This window comes from Macaca thibetana, chromosome 7, assembly GCF_024542745.1.
Source record: "Macaca thibetana thibetana isolate TM-01 chromosome 7, ASM2454274v1, whole genome shotgun sequence".
Lineage (NCBI taxonomy): Eukaryota > Metazoa > Chordata > Mammalia > Primates > Cercopithecidae > Macaca > Macaca thibetana.
Window position 1 is genome coordinate 84,665,583 of NC_065584.1, and position 17,132 is coordinate 84,682,714.

At 47.9% G+C, this 17,132-nt stretch overlaps 1 protein-coding gene across 3 annotated transcripts in view; it reads left to right on the top strand.

Annotated features, from left to right (window-relative positions):
- The window catches only part of SLC7A8 (solute carrier family 7 member 8), a 61,231-nt gene that overhangs the window by 32,854 nt on the left and 11,245 nt on the right, over positions 1–17,132 (top strand). For all 3 annotated transcript variants that reach the window (XM_050796441.1, XM_050796443.1, XM_050796442.1), the window contains 4 exons: positions 10,065–10,190; positions 12,679–12,832; positions 13,752–13,875; positions 15,250–15,353. In XM_050796441.1, the coding sequence (XP_050652398.1) occupies positions 10,065–10,190; positions 12,679–12,832; positions 13,752–13,875; positions 15,250–15,353 (508 nt within the window). The remainder of the gene's footprint in view (positions 1–10,064; positions 10,191–12,678; positions 12,833–13,751; positions 13,876–15,249; positions 15,354–17,132) is intronic.

The window sequence follows — 17,132 nt, forward strand, 5'->3', positions numbered from 1 at the left end:
CCAAGGCAGGTGACTCACTTGAGCCCAGGTGTTCTAGACCAGCCTGGGCAACCTGGCAAAACCCCATCTCTCCAAAAAACAAAAATTAGCTGGGCCTGGTGGCACATACCTGTAGTCTCAGCTACTCAGGAGGCTGAGGTGGGAGGATCATCTGAGTCTGGGGAGGTTGAGACTACAGTGAGCCATCATCATGCCACTGCACTGCAGCCTGGGTGACAGAGTAAGACCCTGTCTCAAAAAAAAAAACAATGGTGGCTCATGCCTGTAATCTCAGCACTTTGAGATGCCAAAGTGGGCAGATTGCTAGAGCTCAAGAGTTCAAGACTAGCCTGGGCAACATGGGGAAACCCTGTCTCGACCAAAAATACAAAAAATTAGCTGGATGTGATGGCACATACCTGTGGTCCCAGCTACTCGGGAGGCTGAGGTGGGAGGATTGCTTGAGCCTGGGAGGCAGAGATTGTAGTTTGCCAACATCAGACCACTGCACTCCAGCCTGGGTGACAGAATGAGACCCCATCTCAAGAAAAGAAAAGTTATCAAGTAGTCTCTCTCTGGGAATAACGTGTACTCTTAGTGAGCTTTTTTTTTCTTTGTTTTTGTTTTGTTTTGTTTTGTTTGAGGTAGAGTCTTTGTCACTGAGGCTGGAGTGCAGTGGCGCAATCTTGGCTCACTGCAACCTCTGCCTCCCAGGTTCAAGCAATTCTCAGCCTCCCGAGTAGCTGGCATTACAGGCATGCACTGCCACACCCAGCTAATTTTTGTGTTTTTAATAGAGACAGGGTTTTGCTATATTGGCCAGGCTGGTCTTGAACTCCTGACCTCAAGTGATTTACCCACCTCAGCCTCCCAAAGTGCTGGGATTACAGGTGTGAGACACCGTGCCCAGCAAGCTTTTTTCTTTTTCTTTTTCTTTTTTTAAAGAGACAGGGTTACCCAGGCCAGTGCAATGGCACAATCACAGCTTACTGCAGCCTTGAATTCCTGGGCTCAAGTGATCCTCCCACCCCAGCCTCCATTGTAGCTGGGACTACAGGTACATGTCACCATATCTGGCTAATTTTCTGTTATTTTTTAAGAGACAGGATCTTGCTGTGTTGCCCAGGCTGGCCTCAAACTTCAAACTTCTGGCCTCAATTGATCCTCCCACCTCAGCCTCTACTGTCACTGGGATTACAGGTGTGAGTAACTGTGCCTGGTTGTACTTTGTGAGCTTTCTTAGAGGAAGGAGAGACAGCCACAATATGTACCCTCTCCCCACAATTCTGTCTGGCATCCGGGGCACTTGCCTTGCTTCATGGGCCATCCCATGACATATTAAACCTGATATTTACTCCCTAGAGCAGCACAATGGCTTCTATGTGCACTCTCCCTGAATTTTCTGTGTAGATGTATCTGTCTGTCATTTCCATTCAGTAAGCTTAGCACCTACTGTGTGCCAGACAGGACCTCAAGGCCACTCTGGCCACCAGGGGATTGTTTGTGGCTGTGTGCGCACCGCTGGCAGCAGACAGTGTCTGTGGGGCCTGAGGAGTGGGGCAGCATGGGCAGCAACCACGCATCTCTTCAGCTTTCTGCAGGGTGTTCCTCCCTAGCAGACAGAGGCACGTGACTTATAAGATCTGGTGGTATTTTCATCACTTGTGGAAACTGAGGCACAGGAACATGTTTGACCATCTGGGCTCCTGGTCCAGTGCCTTGGCCGGTGCTCCCCAGCCCCCAGCCTGTACCTGTGACCCACTTCCAACTTCCAGACAGCTGGGTTGAAGGACCCCAGGGCAGGTCATTTGTGGAGGAGCATCCTCCTGAGAAAAAGATGGAACAGATTAGAAATTGAGAAGGGTCAGGGGCACGATGTACAATGTGGTCTGATGCATGATATGCTTTCTAAAATCTTCCAAACCATTCCCATTCCCCGCCACTCTGCTTTGCCTCTGAGTGTCAGCATGATCCTGAGCAAATCACATGCTCTTTTTGACTTTCTTAGTCTATAGTTTCTTAAGATAAACAATAAAAATAACCATTTAACATTTTATGCAACAGGCCAGACGTGGTGGCTCACGCCTGTAATCCCAGCATTTTGGGAGGCCGAGGTGGGCGGATCACGAAGTCAGGGGATCGAGACCATCCTGGCTAACACGGTGAAACTCCATCTCTACTAAAAATACAAAAAATTAGCCAGGCGTGGTGGCGGGCACCTGTAGTCCCAGCTACTCGGGAGGCTGAGGCAGGAGAATGGCGTGAGCCTGGGAGGCAGAGCTTGCAGTGAGCCAAGATCGTGCCACTGCACTCCAGTCTGGGCAACAGAGCGAGACTCCATCTCAAAAAAAAAAAAAAAAATGTATGCAACAATACACAGGATACAGAGTATCGTCACACTGTTCAAATGGACCTTAGATTTTACCTGGAGAAAAGGGAGGTTCAAAGAGGTTAACTGAGAGTACGTGACTAAGCTGGCAAAGGCACCATGGCCACTGAGTTCTTCAAGTTCAAAAGTTCTGTGATTCTCAGATTCAGACCTGCCGGGTCCCTCTGAGAGAGCCGTCTCTGGCTCCTATCTTTCATGCTGCTGGTGATCCTCCTCCCCATTCTTACCACTTCACACCTTACACAAGCTCCTCTGAGCTCTGCTCCCTTGTTCCACACCCAAAAAAGATTCAGAAACCCACATCATCCTTCACTTCCCAGGTGCTGCTAGCTAGAGTTGAGGGGAAGAGTGATAAAGTCACAGCCTCACCTCTGGAATGATTGCAGGGACTTAAAACCAGCTCCACAACTCCCCAATCCATCCTTAAAACCTTCTAAATGCAGATGTATTTGTTTATGCTAATGATTCGTTGATGTTCTACTTCAAAATGCACTGAAGAAATTAATTTTAAATTGTTTCTTTTACCTATAGTCTATAATACTCTCATGCATTGCTTAATGATAAGGATACAGTCTGAGAAATGTATCCTTAGATAATTTAGTCATTATGCAAACATCATAGACTGTACTGACATGAAACTAGATGGCATAGCCTACTACACACCTAGGCTACATGGTGTAGCTTGTTGCTCCTAGTCTACAAACCTGTACAGCATGTTACTGTACTGAGCACTGTAGGCAGTTGTATTTGTTCATTAAACATATCTAAACAGAGAAAAGATACAGTAAAAATATGGTCTTCGAATCTTACAGGACCACGGAGGTATAAGTAGTCTGTTGTTGCCCAGAATGTCATTATGTAGCACGTGACTGTGTATTAATTTAGGGTTAAAAATGGGTTGACTCAGCCTGGAAGGATACAGAGCAAGCTCTGCCAAGGTGTGTTTTGGTGTTGTCTACCACAGGACAGTACACGGTGTGGCCACTCTGTCCCCTCCAACGTGAACAGTGTACTCAGACTCGGGACTCTTGGGATAATAATCTCTTGGCTTTCTATCTTGACCTCTTTTGTGGCCTTTGATTGTGGCTTCTGGCCAGTAAAATAAGGAGACCAACAAAATCATGGGGGCAGAAAATAAAGGATTCATGTCTGTGAACATCCTGGCACTCCACTCGCCTTCCAAGAAGTTTGTGATTCTTGGGCCAGTGTTTGTGTGTGTATCTGGGTTGTGTGGGTGGGCCTGAAGTTGTAAGGAATACAGGGGAGACTGAAGGAGAACCTGAATTAGATGAAGGAGGGATATTTTGTCTTTTGCCCTGGATTTCTCTAAAAGGAAAGAGGAAAAACAACACTGCTAGAGTTACAAGACAAGGCTGTTTGCTACTGTATTGAATTACCAAATGGAGGAAGAGGAAATAGGAACACTTTAGCTGTGGGATCCCAGCTAGGGTTGGGAAGCTGGAAGAAGTGGGAAGCAGCTATGTGGTGTGGAACTTTGCTAACCAGGTGAGCACACTGGTGATCTCACCTTCACTACCCACTTCTAGAGAGCACCATCCCTTCCCTCCATCTGGTGTCCCGCAAGGCCTGTGGCTAGACACTCCTTTGGGCTCCTGGTATGTGTTGCCTGGCTGCTGTTTAAAAGCTTTTCTCTTTAAGGGTATGTCCCTGCTGTCTAGTCTTTCTGCATAATGTCTGTCTGGTATCTATTTCCTATTGGTACTGTTACAAGTAACCACAAACTTAGTGGTTTAAAACTATGCAAATGTACTAGCTTTTTTTTTTTTTTTTTTTTTTTTTTTGAGACAGAATCTCGCTCTGTCACCTAGGCTGGAGTGCAGTGGCGTGATCTCTGCTCACTGCAAGCTCCACCTCCGGGTTCACGCCATTCTCCTACCTCAGCCTCCCGAGTAGCTGGGACTACAGGCGCCCACCACCATGCCCGGCTAATTTTTTGTATTTTTAGTAGAGACGGAGTTTCACCGTGTTAGCCAGGATGGTTTTGATCTCCTGACTTCGTGATCCACCCGCCTCGGCCTCCCAAAGTGCTGGGATTACAGGCGTGAGCCACCGTGCCCGGCCAAATGTACTATCTTAGTCCTGGAAGTCAGAAGTCCTAAACTCTGGGGTCAGCGGGCCTGAATTTCTTCTAGAGGCTCTGGGGAGAATTCCTTGCCTTTTCTAGCTTCTGGGGACCTCCTGCATTCTTTGGCTCATGGCCCCATCTTTCATCTTCAAAGCCAGCAGCATAGCATCTTCAAGCCTCTCTTTCTGTCTGATGGTTGCATGATCACATGTCTTTTTGTAACTCTGACCCTCTTACCTCCCTCTTATAAGGACTCCTGTGACAACACTGGGCCCTCTGGATAATCCAGGATAATCTCCCCATCTTAAGATCCTTAACGTGGCTGGGCGTGGTGGCTCAGGCCTGTAATTCCAGCACTTTGGGAGGCCAAAGTGGGTGGATCACCTGAGCTCAGGAGTTTGAGACCAGCCTGGCCAACATGGTGAAACCTGTCTCTACCAAAAATACAAAAATTAGCCAAGTGTGGTGGCAGACACCTGTAATCCCAGCTACTTGGGAGGCTGAGGCAGGAAAATCGTTTTAACATGGGAGGCGGAGGTTGCAGTGAGCTGAGACCACGCCATTGCACTCCAGCCTGGGCAACAAGAGGGAAACTCCATCTCCAAAAAAAAAAAAAAAAATACTTAATCACGTTTGCAAAGTTCCTTTTGTCATTTAAAATAACATAGTCACAAATCTCAGGGATTAGAATGTTGATATCTTGGATGGTCATAATTCTACCTTCAACTGCCCCCAATACAAAGAGATCTGCTGTCATTGCCAATGGGAGGAAGTGAAGGAGAGACTTCTGTAATTCCTGGAGATCAAAATCTGGGGTCAGAGCTGGGCTGGGGCTGAGGGCACCTTCTCTGCAGGGAGCCCAGCGCTCCACAGTGGACAAGCCAGTTACAGGTCGGCAGCAAGGACTCTGAATCCCTCTGCCAGTCCTGCAGAAAGCATTGAGCCCATCTCTCCTACTTGGCAGCTGGGAGGCCCTGGACTCTGGGCAGTGTTCCAGATTGCTAGAATCTGAATTTTCCTCCTCCTGCCTGACTCATTCTTTGTATCTCTTCTGTCACCTTGATGTTGAGTATTTCAAACTGGATGGATTAAGTAACCCGCCCCTGACTTAAGCATCTTCTTGAACTCTTGTCTTCTTAATAGTCTTTCATCTTATTTTTTGCCCAGGAAGCAAGAAAGAAAGAGGGGAGGAAATGCCCAAAAATATATATACAAGCCTGGAATTCCATGAGGGCCTCTAAAGAAGCAGCAGCCACTCCCACAACTAGATTACAATGGACAAGAACCAGAGTCTTATGACTTTTTATTTTGTCCAGCTGGACCAGGATTATAAATTTCTCCATGTTGCCAGGGTCTCTTCCTCCTATAGGAGGCATCTCTGATTCCCCTGGGCTGAGTTAGGGGTTCCTCCTAGATGCCCACTAGCTTCTGCAAATAACTTTGCCATCACCTCATTGTTTTGTGGCCATCTCTTCACCTGTCATCCCTGTTACACTGCCAATTTCCTAAAGGCAGGGACTTGTGTCTTATCAATAACCTCCCCACCAACTAGAATGCCTAGTACATATAGGCCCTGCATGAATGATGGATGAGTGGATGAGTGGATGGATGGATAAATGATGGATGGTTAGATGGGTGGGTAGGTGGATGGATGATGGATGGATAGATGGGTGGGTGGATGAATGCATGGATGATGGATGGCTAGATGGGTGGATGGGTGAATGGATCTATGATGGATGGATGGATAGATGGATGGATGAATGGATGGATGGATGGATGAATGGATGGATGGATGGATGAAAAGCCCCTCACATTTCAAAGCTACTGTGGCCAATGATCCTCATCCACATGTAGCTTCCCTGAGGTCACTGTATCTCAGGCATGCGGAATTCAGGGTCTAGCCGAGAAGAGAGGGTTCTAGAATATCATCGTCAGCAACAGACAAGTGCCAGGCAGTAGCTAGCCAGCAGCAGGGCTCCTAAGCAGGGCAGGAACTTGGCAAGCACCCACTGACCTTTCCTCTCTGGATGGAGGCTCAGGTTTCAGCCTGCTGTGAGGGAAGTTGTCTTGTGGTACCAGGAGACTGATACCCTCTTTCCCCTCAGTCACATGGTGTGATCACCCAACTGCAGGGTGAAGGGCCAGATCTGGGGCCTGCAGCCATTGTTCCAAAGAGATTAGGTGTCACAGGCAACCTGCCTATCCCCACCTCATTCTCCGAATTTCTTTTTGTTTCTGAAAGATTATTGTGAAGGTGAAAGGTTAAATATTAGTCAAGGGCTGGGTTCTTGGGAAGTGATGGAGATAAGATTAGGCAAGACAGGAGATAGCCACAGATAGGTTATTTGACAAAGCATCCCTATCTCTGTCACCCCAGGAAGACCACAAAGCTGACAGTTTAAAGGTGTCTTTCTGTGTGACTCAGTAAGGTCCATCTTGTAAAGATGATTTCATGTTTTCTTTTCCAGCACAACAGGGAGGTGATCTGCTTGGGGGAGGAGGGATTTCTTTGAGTTGTCCCGCTCTGCCCTTGTTTTCCTCAAGTACTTTCTGTCACTTCCCCCTCCCGCCCTCTCCTCCCCTTGGAGAAGGATTTTCTTCCCTGAGATCAAGATCTGGTTCCTTATTGTGTAATCCTTACCTGTCCCTGAGGCTCCTGGGGTTTGTTTCCTAATCTTCCTTCCTTCCTTTTATCAATCTCCTTTATCCTTGAGTTACTGCTGTGTCTGCCTGAATTCCTGGGTGAAGGGGCCCAGCCTTGTACCTTGCATGCCTTGGGGCCCAGGGAAGAAGCTGAGATCACAGACCCAGTTGTTTAGAGTGACCTAGGTTGGCTTGTCACCAGGCACATGATCCTGAAATCCTTATTGAATTGAGTAAGACAAACCAAATGTGTATTTATCAGGATGTCAGTCCATCTGGAACATTCGGGTATTTACAAAGTGTTCTCCCTGCTTGGGCACTTAAAATCCTTCCTCTGACAACATGTTTTGCTTCTCCTTATATGACATCATCTTGGATAATAGCTCTTCCATGAGGAGTCAGGAGCTTCTACTCTTGAAGTCAAGTTTCCTGTTGCCCTTTGGCAACATGAAGCCAACTAGGGATTGTATCTCCTTTTGATGAGGTTCTTGGGGAGCAGAAGCGGTTGATGTGCATTGTGGAACGTGTAGACCGAGATGATATTGGAAGGCTAATGAACTGTGATATTTTTAAATTCTTTTATTAAATACTTGCTGAGCACCTACTATTTGCAGGCACCAATGATATGTCCTGAGATTTAAAAACGTGAAAACATATACTTGCCCTTGGTGTCTTAAAAAAAAAAAAAAAAAAATGTAGTCTAGCTCTGTCGCCCACACTGGAGTGCAGTGGCACAATCTTGGCCCACTGCAACCTCCGCCTCCCAGGTACAGGTGATTCTCCTGCCTCAGCCTTCCGAGTAGCTGGAATTACAGGCACTCGTCACCATGCCCAGCTAATTTTTTTATTTTTAGTAGAGACGGGGTTTCACTGTGTTGGCCAGGCTGGTCTCGAACTCCTGACCTCATGATCCACCCACCTTGACCTCCCAAAGTGCTAGGATTACAAGCGTGAGCCACCGCGCCCAGCCAGAAGCAGGTCATTTTGATACAAAGAAATACATCCTGGACAGGCATGGTGGCTCATGCCTGTAATCCCAGCACTTTGGGAGGCCGAGGATCAGGAGGTCAGCAGATTGAGACCATTCTGGCTAACACGGTGAAATCCCGTCTCCAGTAAAAATACAAAAAATTAGCTGGATGTGGTGGCATCCCAGCTGAGGCAGCAGAATGGCGTGAACCCGGGAGGTGGAACTTGCAGTGAGCCGAGATTGCGCCACTGCACTCCAGCCTGGGCAAAAGAGTGAGACTCTGTCTCAAAAAAAAAAAAAGAAAAGAAAAGAAAAAAGAAATACGTCCCAATGTTAGATATAAACAAAGTGGTATGGGATTGTTCTGGAAAGAAGGAACAAACTTTGTTCCTCGTGTACAAAACACAGCTGATATATCTTCCCTTGCAGGCATGTTGTTAGGAATAAATAACATGCTGAATTATAAAGATTCATAGAACAGGTGACATTTAAGCTGGATCTTGAAAGAGGAGAAGGGATTTGCCAGGTGGAGACGGTGCACGAAGGAAGGTTACAGACGGGTAATGTCAGGACCATCCTACCCTAACCTTCTCAGCATCAAGTAAGGTTGGGAAATACTTGGAAAGTAGAAGTACCATTTAAGAATAAGATATTGATAAAATTTGATCAGCCATTCAAGTGAAGTCAGAGCTGCCACACCACCCAGCTTATTTTTAAAATTTTTTGTAGAGAATTGCAACTCCCCATGCCACCACAGAAGATTTGTAAATGGATGGCAAATAAGCACATGAAAAGTTGCTCAACATCATTAGTCATTAGGGAAATGCAAATGAAAACCATAATGAAATACAACTACATGCCCATTAGCAAAAACTGACAATACCAAATGCTGGGAAAGATGAAGAGCAACAGGAACTCTGACATGACAGTGGGAATGCGAAATGAGACAGCCACTGTGGAAGACAGTTTGGCAGTTTCTTATAAAGTTAAACACATTTACTCTATGGCCCAGAATCTCATTCCTGGGGACTTACTCAAGAGCAATGAAAACCCCACTCAAAGATCTCTACAATCCACAAAAAGAAAAAAGACATCTACGCAAGTATTTATCACAACTCTTCATAATAGTCCCACACTGTGAGCAACCCAAATGTCTATGGAAAAACAAACAGATACCTGTATATCGTAGAATGCTATCTGGCAATAAAAAGGAACAAATTGTAATATATGCAACAACATGAGTAGATCTCGAAAGCATTATGTTAAGTGAAAGAAGTCAAACACAAAAGACCACATATTGTATGATTCCATTTACATGACATTTTGAAAAAGACAAAGCTATAGGGACAGAAGTCAAAGTAATGCTTATAGAGGTAGGATAAGAAGATTTGCCTCACTGACTACAAAGGAACATGATGCATAAGGAAACTTTTTAGAGTGTTGGGAATGTTCTACATATGAAGTGTTGAAGTGATTAAGCCATTCAATGCATTTGTCAAATCTCATCAAACTGTACACTTAAAAAAGGTGAGTTTTAGTAAGATGTAGATTATATCTCAATAAGCCTAAGTAACAGAAGATTCCCCTAAGCCTCTGTTACCCCAAAATCAGGCTCAGGAAGGTGACTTCCTGAATCCCACCAGCTGCTCACAGCTCCCCTTGCACAAATAACAACTTGAAGACAAAGCCCATACTTGTGCCCTGATCAGATATGATTTTACCCCCAAAGCCAGTGCCTACACTTCCATGCCTACTTCTGGCTTCCAGCCCTCACCAGGGCATGCTGTTCCCAAGTTCTAAGTTGGGACATGTAATCTTCATTTGTAACCCATTAACCTAGCCATAGTCTCTGGTCCCTGAGGTTGAGCTTGCTGGGTATCTGGCTCACCTATTACAATCTCATCATCAGGACGAGGGAACACTTCTGCTTGTGTGCCTTGGGCATCATGCAGCCAGATACAGCCCCTGAAGATCTGTTTGGGGGTCTTTCATTTCAGTGCTCCTCACATGGGTCAACTGTTCCAGTGTGCGGTGGGCCACCCGGGTTCAAGACGTCTTCACAGCTGGGAAGCTCCTGGCCTTGGCCCTGATTATCATCATGGGGATTGTACAGATTTGCAAAGGTGAGTATCACAGGAACAACAGGTGCTGCCCAGCTTTCCTCCCCTTGCATATACACACCCTCTCAGCCCAGCTTTGAAGGTATGTACACCCTGAGATTTCCCCAATTCTAGCCTTGAGTGACTTCTCTTCTTCTTCCCTTGCTTGACAAAAGGGAAGGAGAAACCATTTTCCCCGAGGTGGTTGGGGGTAGGGAATACTCCCCTTAGGCTGCAAAGGTCACCTCTCCCATACTTACCTCAAGGCTCTAGCACAGCTAGGTAAAGACCCCACATATCCGCCAAGTGTGGTCGATCACGCCTGTAATCCCAGCACTTAGGAAGGATGAGGCAGGAGGATCACTTGAGCCCAGGAGTTTGAGACTAGTCTGAGCAGCATAGTGAGATCCCATCTTTACTAAAAATGTTAAAAATTAGCGGGGCATGGTGATGCATGGCTGTGGTCTCGCTTACTCTGGAGGCTAAGGTGGGAGGATCACTTGAGCCTGGGAATTTAAGGCTGTAGTAAGCTATGATTGTGCCACTGCACTCCAGCCTGGGCGACTGAGAAAGACCTTGTCTCAAAAACAAATAAACAAACAAAAACCCCAGATCTCTAGATTCCTATTGTCTTTTTCCCCCAACCCCAGGGAAGCTCCCTGCCTCTTCTGTTGAATCTTGTCCACATCTTAAAGTGGAGGACAGAGAAAGGTATTTTATGTTTCAAAATTACTTATAATCTCTGAGAGAGACAGCTCTGCATTCCCGGGGCCCCTGCCAACATTCCCCACTGGATTTGGCCCTGTCCAAGCCTGAGGCTGTATTTGGTTTCCATGGGACCCATGGCACCGCGAGGCTCTGCCCAGTGTCACTGCCTCATGGAGAAAGTCAGGTGACAAACAGGGAAACTTCCCGCAAGCCCTGAAGGCAGTGTGGGCAGCCTGGACTTCTACTCCAGGAAACATAATTAAGTTTCTGCTATATAATATGCCTGATTGTTTTAAACAGTTGGATTAAGTTCTTTAACAGGTTATATATTGCTTTCAGGCATTTAGACTTAAGGAAATCACTGCGCTATCTTGTCAAAAATAGTGAGTCCCTCCTAAGCTGGCCTCAATTCTTTCTCCTGGTCACCCTAATCTCCTTATTTCCTGTCCCAATGCTAAACTGCAGATGAATAAGTAACATATGATCAGTTACTCTCTATCTCATTGAAATTTTAGCCAGTCAGCAGACGATTCCAAGGACCCACAGTCTGCACCACACTGTGCTAGGGGCTGGGAAGGCAGTTTAAACAGCTCTTTGCTAAAAAAAATTCCTGTCCTTAGGGAATCTTGAAAAGAGAGACGGCCAGGCATCGTGGCTCACGCCTGTAATCCCAGCACTTTGGGAGGCCAATGCAGGCACATCACTTGAGGTCAGGAGTTCGAGACCAGCCTGGCCAACGTGATGAAACCCTGTCTCTACTAAAAATACAAAAAAATTAGCCAGGCATGTTGGCACATGCCTGTAACTCCAGCTACTCGGGAGGCCGAAGCAGGAGAATCACTTAGAACCTGGGAGGTGGAGGTTGCAGAGAGCTGAGATCGCGCCACTGCGCTCCAGCCTGGGTGACAGAGCGAGACTCCATCTCAAAAAAAGAAAAGAGAGACCAAACACACACCTCAGAAACAGATAGGAGGATATCAACAAAGCAAGCAGCAAAACAAGCTTGAACTAATATAACATTATGGAAACTCACGTTTGAGTGTTTGTTGTTCTGGATGCTTGCTTGTTTTTGTTTTTTTCTTTTTTGGAGACAGGGTCTTGCTCTGTCACCCAGGCTGGAGTGCAGTGGCGCGATCTCAGCTCACTGCAACCTCCACCTCCCAGGTTCAAGTGATTCTCCTTCTCACTGCAGCCTGAAACTCCTGGGCTCAAGTGATCCTCCCACCTTAGCCTCTCAAATAGGTGAGACTATAGGCATACACCACCACACCCAGCTAATTTTTTTAATTGGTGGTGGAGATGGGAGTCTCGCTATGTTGCCCAGGCTGGTCTCAAACTTCTGGCCTCAAGCATTCCTTCTGCCTTGACCTCCCAAATTGTTTGGATTACAGGCCTGAGCCACTGTGCCCAATCCTGGATGCTTTCTTCATAAAAATGTAGAAACTTAGATATCAGAGAAAGTGGTCAGGAGATTACCAAGGTCTCCAATCCTGTATTTCCGAAGCCCAATTTACCATGTCCTTTCCTTTTAAATAACTTTACCTTTTACAGAATGAGCATTCAGAACTGTGCTTTGAACCTAAACCCTCATTTGAACTCCTAGTTTCCAGGGCCTCGGAAGCCCTGGACCTGAATTTTCCTGCTCCCTTTATCCCCACGTATCCAATATGTTGGGTTCACTGGAGACAAGACAGAGTTGGTGTCATTGCCACACGGAGGGGTGAGAGGTGGGCCAGGGCAGGCCAGGGGTTGCTGGGCTCCTGGCTTGTCTCACTGAGCAGCCTCCTGTTGCATGTGTCCACAGGAGAATACTTCTGGCTGGAGCCAAAGAATGCATTTGAGAATTTCCAGGAACCTGACATCGGCCTCGTCGCACTGGCTTTCCTTCAGGGCTCCTTTGCCTATGGAGGCTGGAACTTTCTGAATTATGTGACTGAGGAACTTGTTGATCCCTACAAGTGAGTTGAAAGAGCCCGGCTATTCCCTCTCCCTTGAAAGGCCACAGCACCTGCTGCTGGAAAGAGGGAGCAGGTGTACATTGCCCACCTCGCCTTCCTCAGCCCCATTCGGACTGTGATTTGATCTATCCTGAAGTTGTAGTTCATTTTCCAGGCATTAAACCATTTGCCGTTCACCCCACCAGGAGGAGAAAAGGATCCAGTGACTTTCCCAGACCCGATTAGAAGCTGAGAACTGTACTGCATTAACACCACTGCCTTAGACAACGAACTGTGCCCTGAGAGGCTTCTGGGAATCTTGCTTGTTTTAGGACAGGCCAGTCTTGGTGTCTTGAGGCAGGGGGAAAAGGTGCATTGTGGAGATCCAGGTCAAGATCAACAGGTGTGGAGCATACTTCCAACCTGAGTTGTTTTATTGCCTTCATTTTTTTAACTTATTTTTTCTTTTGTTTTGTTTTTAGAGACAGGGTCTCACTCTGTCATCCAGGCTGGAGTCCAGTGGTACAATCATAGCTCACTGCAGCCTCAATCTCCTGGGCTCAAGCAAGCCTCCCACCTCAGCCTCCTGAGTAGCTGGGACTACAGGCACATGCCACCATGCCCAGTTAATTTTTTAATTTGTAAAAAAGAGGTCTTGCTATGTTGCCAGGGATGGCCTCGAACTCCTGGGCTCAAACGATCCTCCCTCCTTGGCCTCACAAAGGGCTGGGATAACAGGTGTGAACCACCACGCTCAGCCTCCTTTCCTTTAAATTATCCTGCCCATATTGAGGCAAAGGCCACCTCCCAGGGAAAGGAAGCCTCACAGAAGTCTGCAAGGCTAAGCGCCTGCAGAAAGACAGAAGACACCCCCTGGACTGCATGGCAAGTCTGGCGTCCCGGGTGCCAGCCCTTCCCCTCACCTCCTCTCCCTCTACAGGAACCTTCCCAGAGCCATCTTCATCTCCATCCCACTGGTCACATTTGTGTATGTCTTTGCCAATGTCGCTTATGTCACTGCAATGTCCCCTCAGGAGCTGCTGGCATCCAACGCCGTCGCTGTGGTAAGAAATGAAAGTCCCAGTCTCTCATAGGAGGAATGTGGACATAGACTTGCCTGCTGTAGCCCCACTCACTTTTCCCTGATCCATGGCCTTGGGGAAGTGGAAATCACCCCCAAGTTCTCAGGACAGAAACCACATATGTCATTGGCTGGGGTATCTTTAAATGCCCAGGAGCAAACTGGTGGCTGGGTTGTACCTAGAACAGCTACAGTGGCAGAACCAAGTCAGTGCCACAGAGACTGCATGGCCTAAGAAGCTGTAAGACATTTACTACCTGGCCCTTTCCAGAGAAAGTTTGCCGACTCCTAATCTTGGGCACTTCAAGCTCTAAATGTGAGAGTGGCATGAAGCAGACAGGCCCCTCCTCAGAAAGACATCATCTTGCACAAGACATGCCATTTCTCTCTGCCTTCCTATCCAGAAGCAGACGTCAGGTGTGCTCTTTGGGGCAAGAGACCATACTGGTGCAAGGGGTTGGGATCTTTGACATCTAAGAAGGACCTGGGAGGCACCTTGCTCCCTCACCTGGCATCAGGCTGGGCCACCACCACCCTGCCAGTCTCTTCACTGGCCTTATCTCAAAAGACCGTAAAGAAAAGAGGTCCTCCCATTTCCTGGGGCAGCCTGTTCTTATGACCAACAGCCTTCTATTCTGAACAATCTCTCCTCAGTAATGTGCTGTAAACCTGGCTCAGGGAATATAGACAAGGCTGGTCCCCTGCGTTGTATAGTCCTTGAATACATGAAGATTCGTCTATAGCTTCACAGCCTTTTCTTTCTCAGACTAAGGAGGGGCTCATTCTTATCATTTTACCCCCAACTCATCTGTTTTGATGAACTGAGAAATTCTCACCCTGTGATTCTGGATTAATCCCTATTTTGCAGTTGGGAAACAGAGGCTCAAAAATCATAAACTCTGCTCAAGGTCTCACAGCTCCTAGCTGGAGGGCAAGGATCTGCCTGACAAGCCCATGCCCTTCCCTGTGCTGGAGAAATCGTATAACGTATGTGAGGCCTGGATCACACCACCTGGCTTCCAATGCTGGTCCCTCCGCTTGCTGGGTGTGTGATCTTAGGCAAGCTACTTAATCACTGTGTGACTCACTTCCTCATCCATAAAACAAGAATAGCGTTAGTTCATTATTACTATTACCACTGTGTACTACCTTCTTCAGTTAATTAGCCTAAAACATGCATTAACCCCCCTGTGTAGGGGGTCCACCCTTGAGAGGGTGGGGGCTCTTAAGCAACTTGGCCAGAGAGAATTACAAGGGTGGAGATGGGAGAAATGGTTTCCCAGAGTGAAGTGGGAGCTAAGGGGTTGGGGAGTGGTAACCTCTCCTTCTTTGCTTATCTCCTTGTTTCCTCTCCCAGACTTTTGGAGAGAAGCTCCTAGGAGTCATGGCCTGGATCATGCCCATTTCTGTTGCCCTGTCCACATTTGGAGGAGTGAATGGGTCTCTCTTCACCTCCTCTCGGTGAGTGCTGCCTGGGCCCTTCTCCGGCCAGGGGCCACTCCGCTGTGCACTTTGCTCTGTTTGTATATGGTGGGCTTGTCTCTGTCAGCAGGGGTCTGTGTGGGCATCTGGATGGTGGGCTTGAAGAGGCGTGATTGCTCACATGAGGGCGTGTGTGTCAGTGTGGATGCTGAGGAGTGTGTGCTGCTCACGTGGTCACCTGCGATGTGTGTGGCATATGGATCCTAGGTGCTTCACATGTAGTAGCCTGTCTCATTTCAAAAGGAGCAGAAGACAGAGGAGGCCACCAGCCTGCCTGATGCAGCCCCCAGTCAGGGGGCTGTAGTTGGCAGCAAGACAGTATCTTGGCTGCAGTCCTAGAGCCCCCATTTCCACTTGCCTGGAAACAGGCTGCTGCTGGCTGGAAAAGAACCCCATTTGGAAAGGGACCAAGAGGGAGACTTGTGCCTGGGGCCTCTGGGTCTGGCCTCCCATGAATGTTCTGGAACTAGCCTGCAGGTGGGATGGGTTCACCCTAATTGCCCCAAGAATGCAGAGCTCCTCCCTGCTCAACCGAGGCGGCTGGAGAGGCCTTTTCGAGGCCACCCATGAGACTCAGGTGGAGAATGTGAAGTGAGAGGGTGGGGGAAAGTGGAAAGCAAACATTTGTCCAAAGAAAGAGCCTTTTATCCATGACCCCCGCCCCAGAGCTCTCTCAGAAGCCAGAAGTGCAAGCAGGTCCACGAGTCCCAGGTCCTGCCTCCACGCATCCGGGGACCCGGCCCTTTCTTTTGCTGTCTTCAGAAGGGGCTGTTGAGGCTAGCAGATGTTGAATGACTTCCACTTGTGTGGTTCAAGGGGTCCTCCCAGGTTCTCAGAAAGCACCCCCTGCCCTCAGGGTACAGTCCTGCTCCAAAGATGAGTCCCTGAGTTCAGCTGCTTCCAAAGCCATCACATCAGGGAAGAGTTCCTGTGAAATAACAAGGTAGTGCCATGTTTTTAGGACCCAGGGCTGGAAAGAGGTGGTGTGGGTGTCCCCTGTACCCTGGGACCCTATGGCACTCACCCACAGCAACCTCATGTGCATGTTACACAGGAGCAGTGGCCACATGGAGGCCCCGCCGAGGCCGAGCAGTGGAAGAACAGTGACCCATGAGGCTCCCTGAGATCTATTGGAGGAGAGTGACTGGCTACAGTCACTTTAGAGTGGGGTTTGTCCCTCAGGCAGGCCAAGCAGCGGTCTGCGTGCATGTGGTCTAGTTGTGTGTGCATGCAGGAAAGGGTGGCGCATGGTGTGCTCCACCTCCGATTCAGAGGCGAGACCTCACACACCCAGGCCTCCTCTGCTCATCTTTCCAGTTCCTTCTTCCTTCCTTCTCCTTCCCTCCTTCTTTATCTCCTGTCACTCCTTTGTGTTCTCGGGTAGGGAGTGGATGATCCTTGCTAAAGAGTCAGAGTGTGTGGATGTGTGTTATGCTTAATGTCATCGTCTCCTCTGTTGTCGGCTAGCTGGGCAAGGACTGTCTGTTGTGAACTTGACACTTGCAAATGCTGTTGGATCTGGACAATTACACTTGGTCCTGTCTGCATGTGGGGGAGGGACGTGAATGCAGGACCCTGGCTATGTGCACGACAAGTCCCACAGAGCACCTGGTGCATGAGACTGCCTTGTAGAGGGGCGGCAGCATGGGAGAGGGGACAGGGATGTATATGGCTGCATGAAACTAGTGACACTGGCCTAGGGAGTTCATTATGGTTACTGCTTATGGGTATTTGGGGATACAGTCAACTCCCACACTT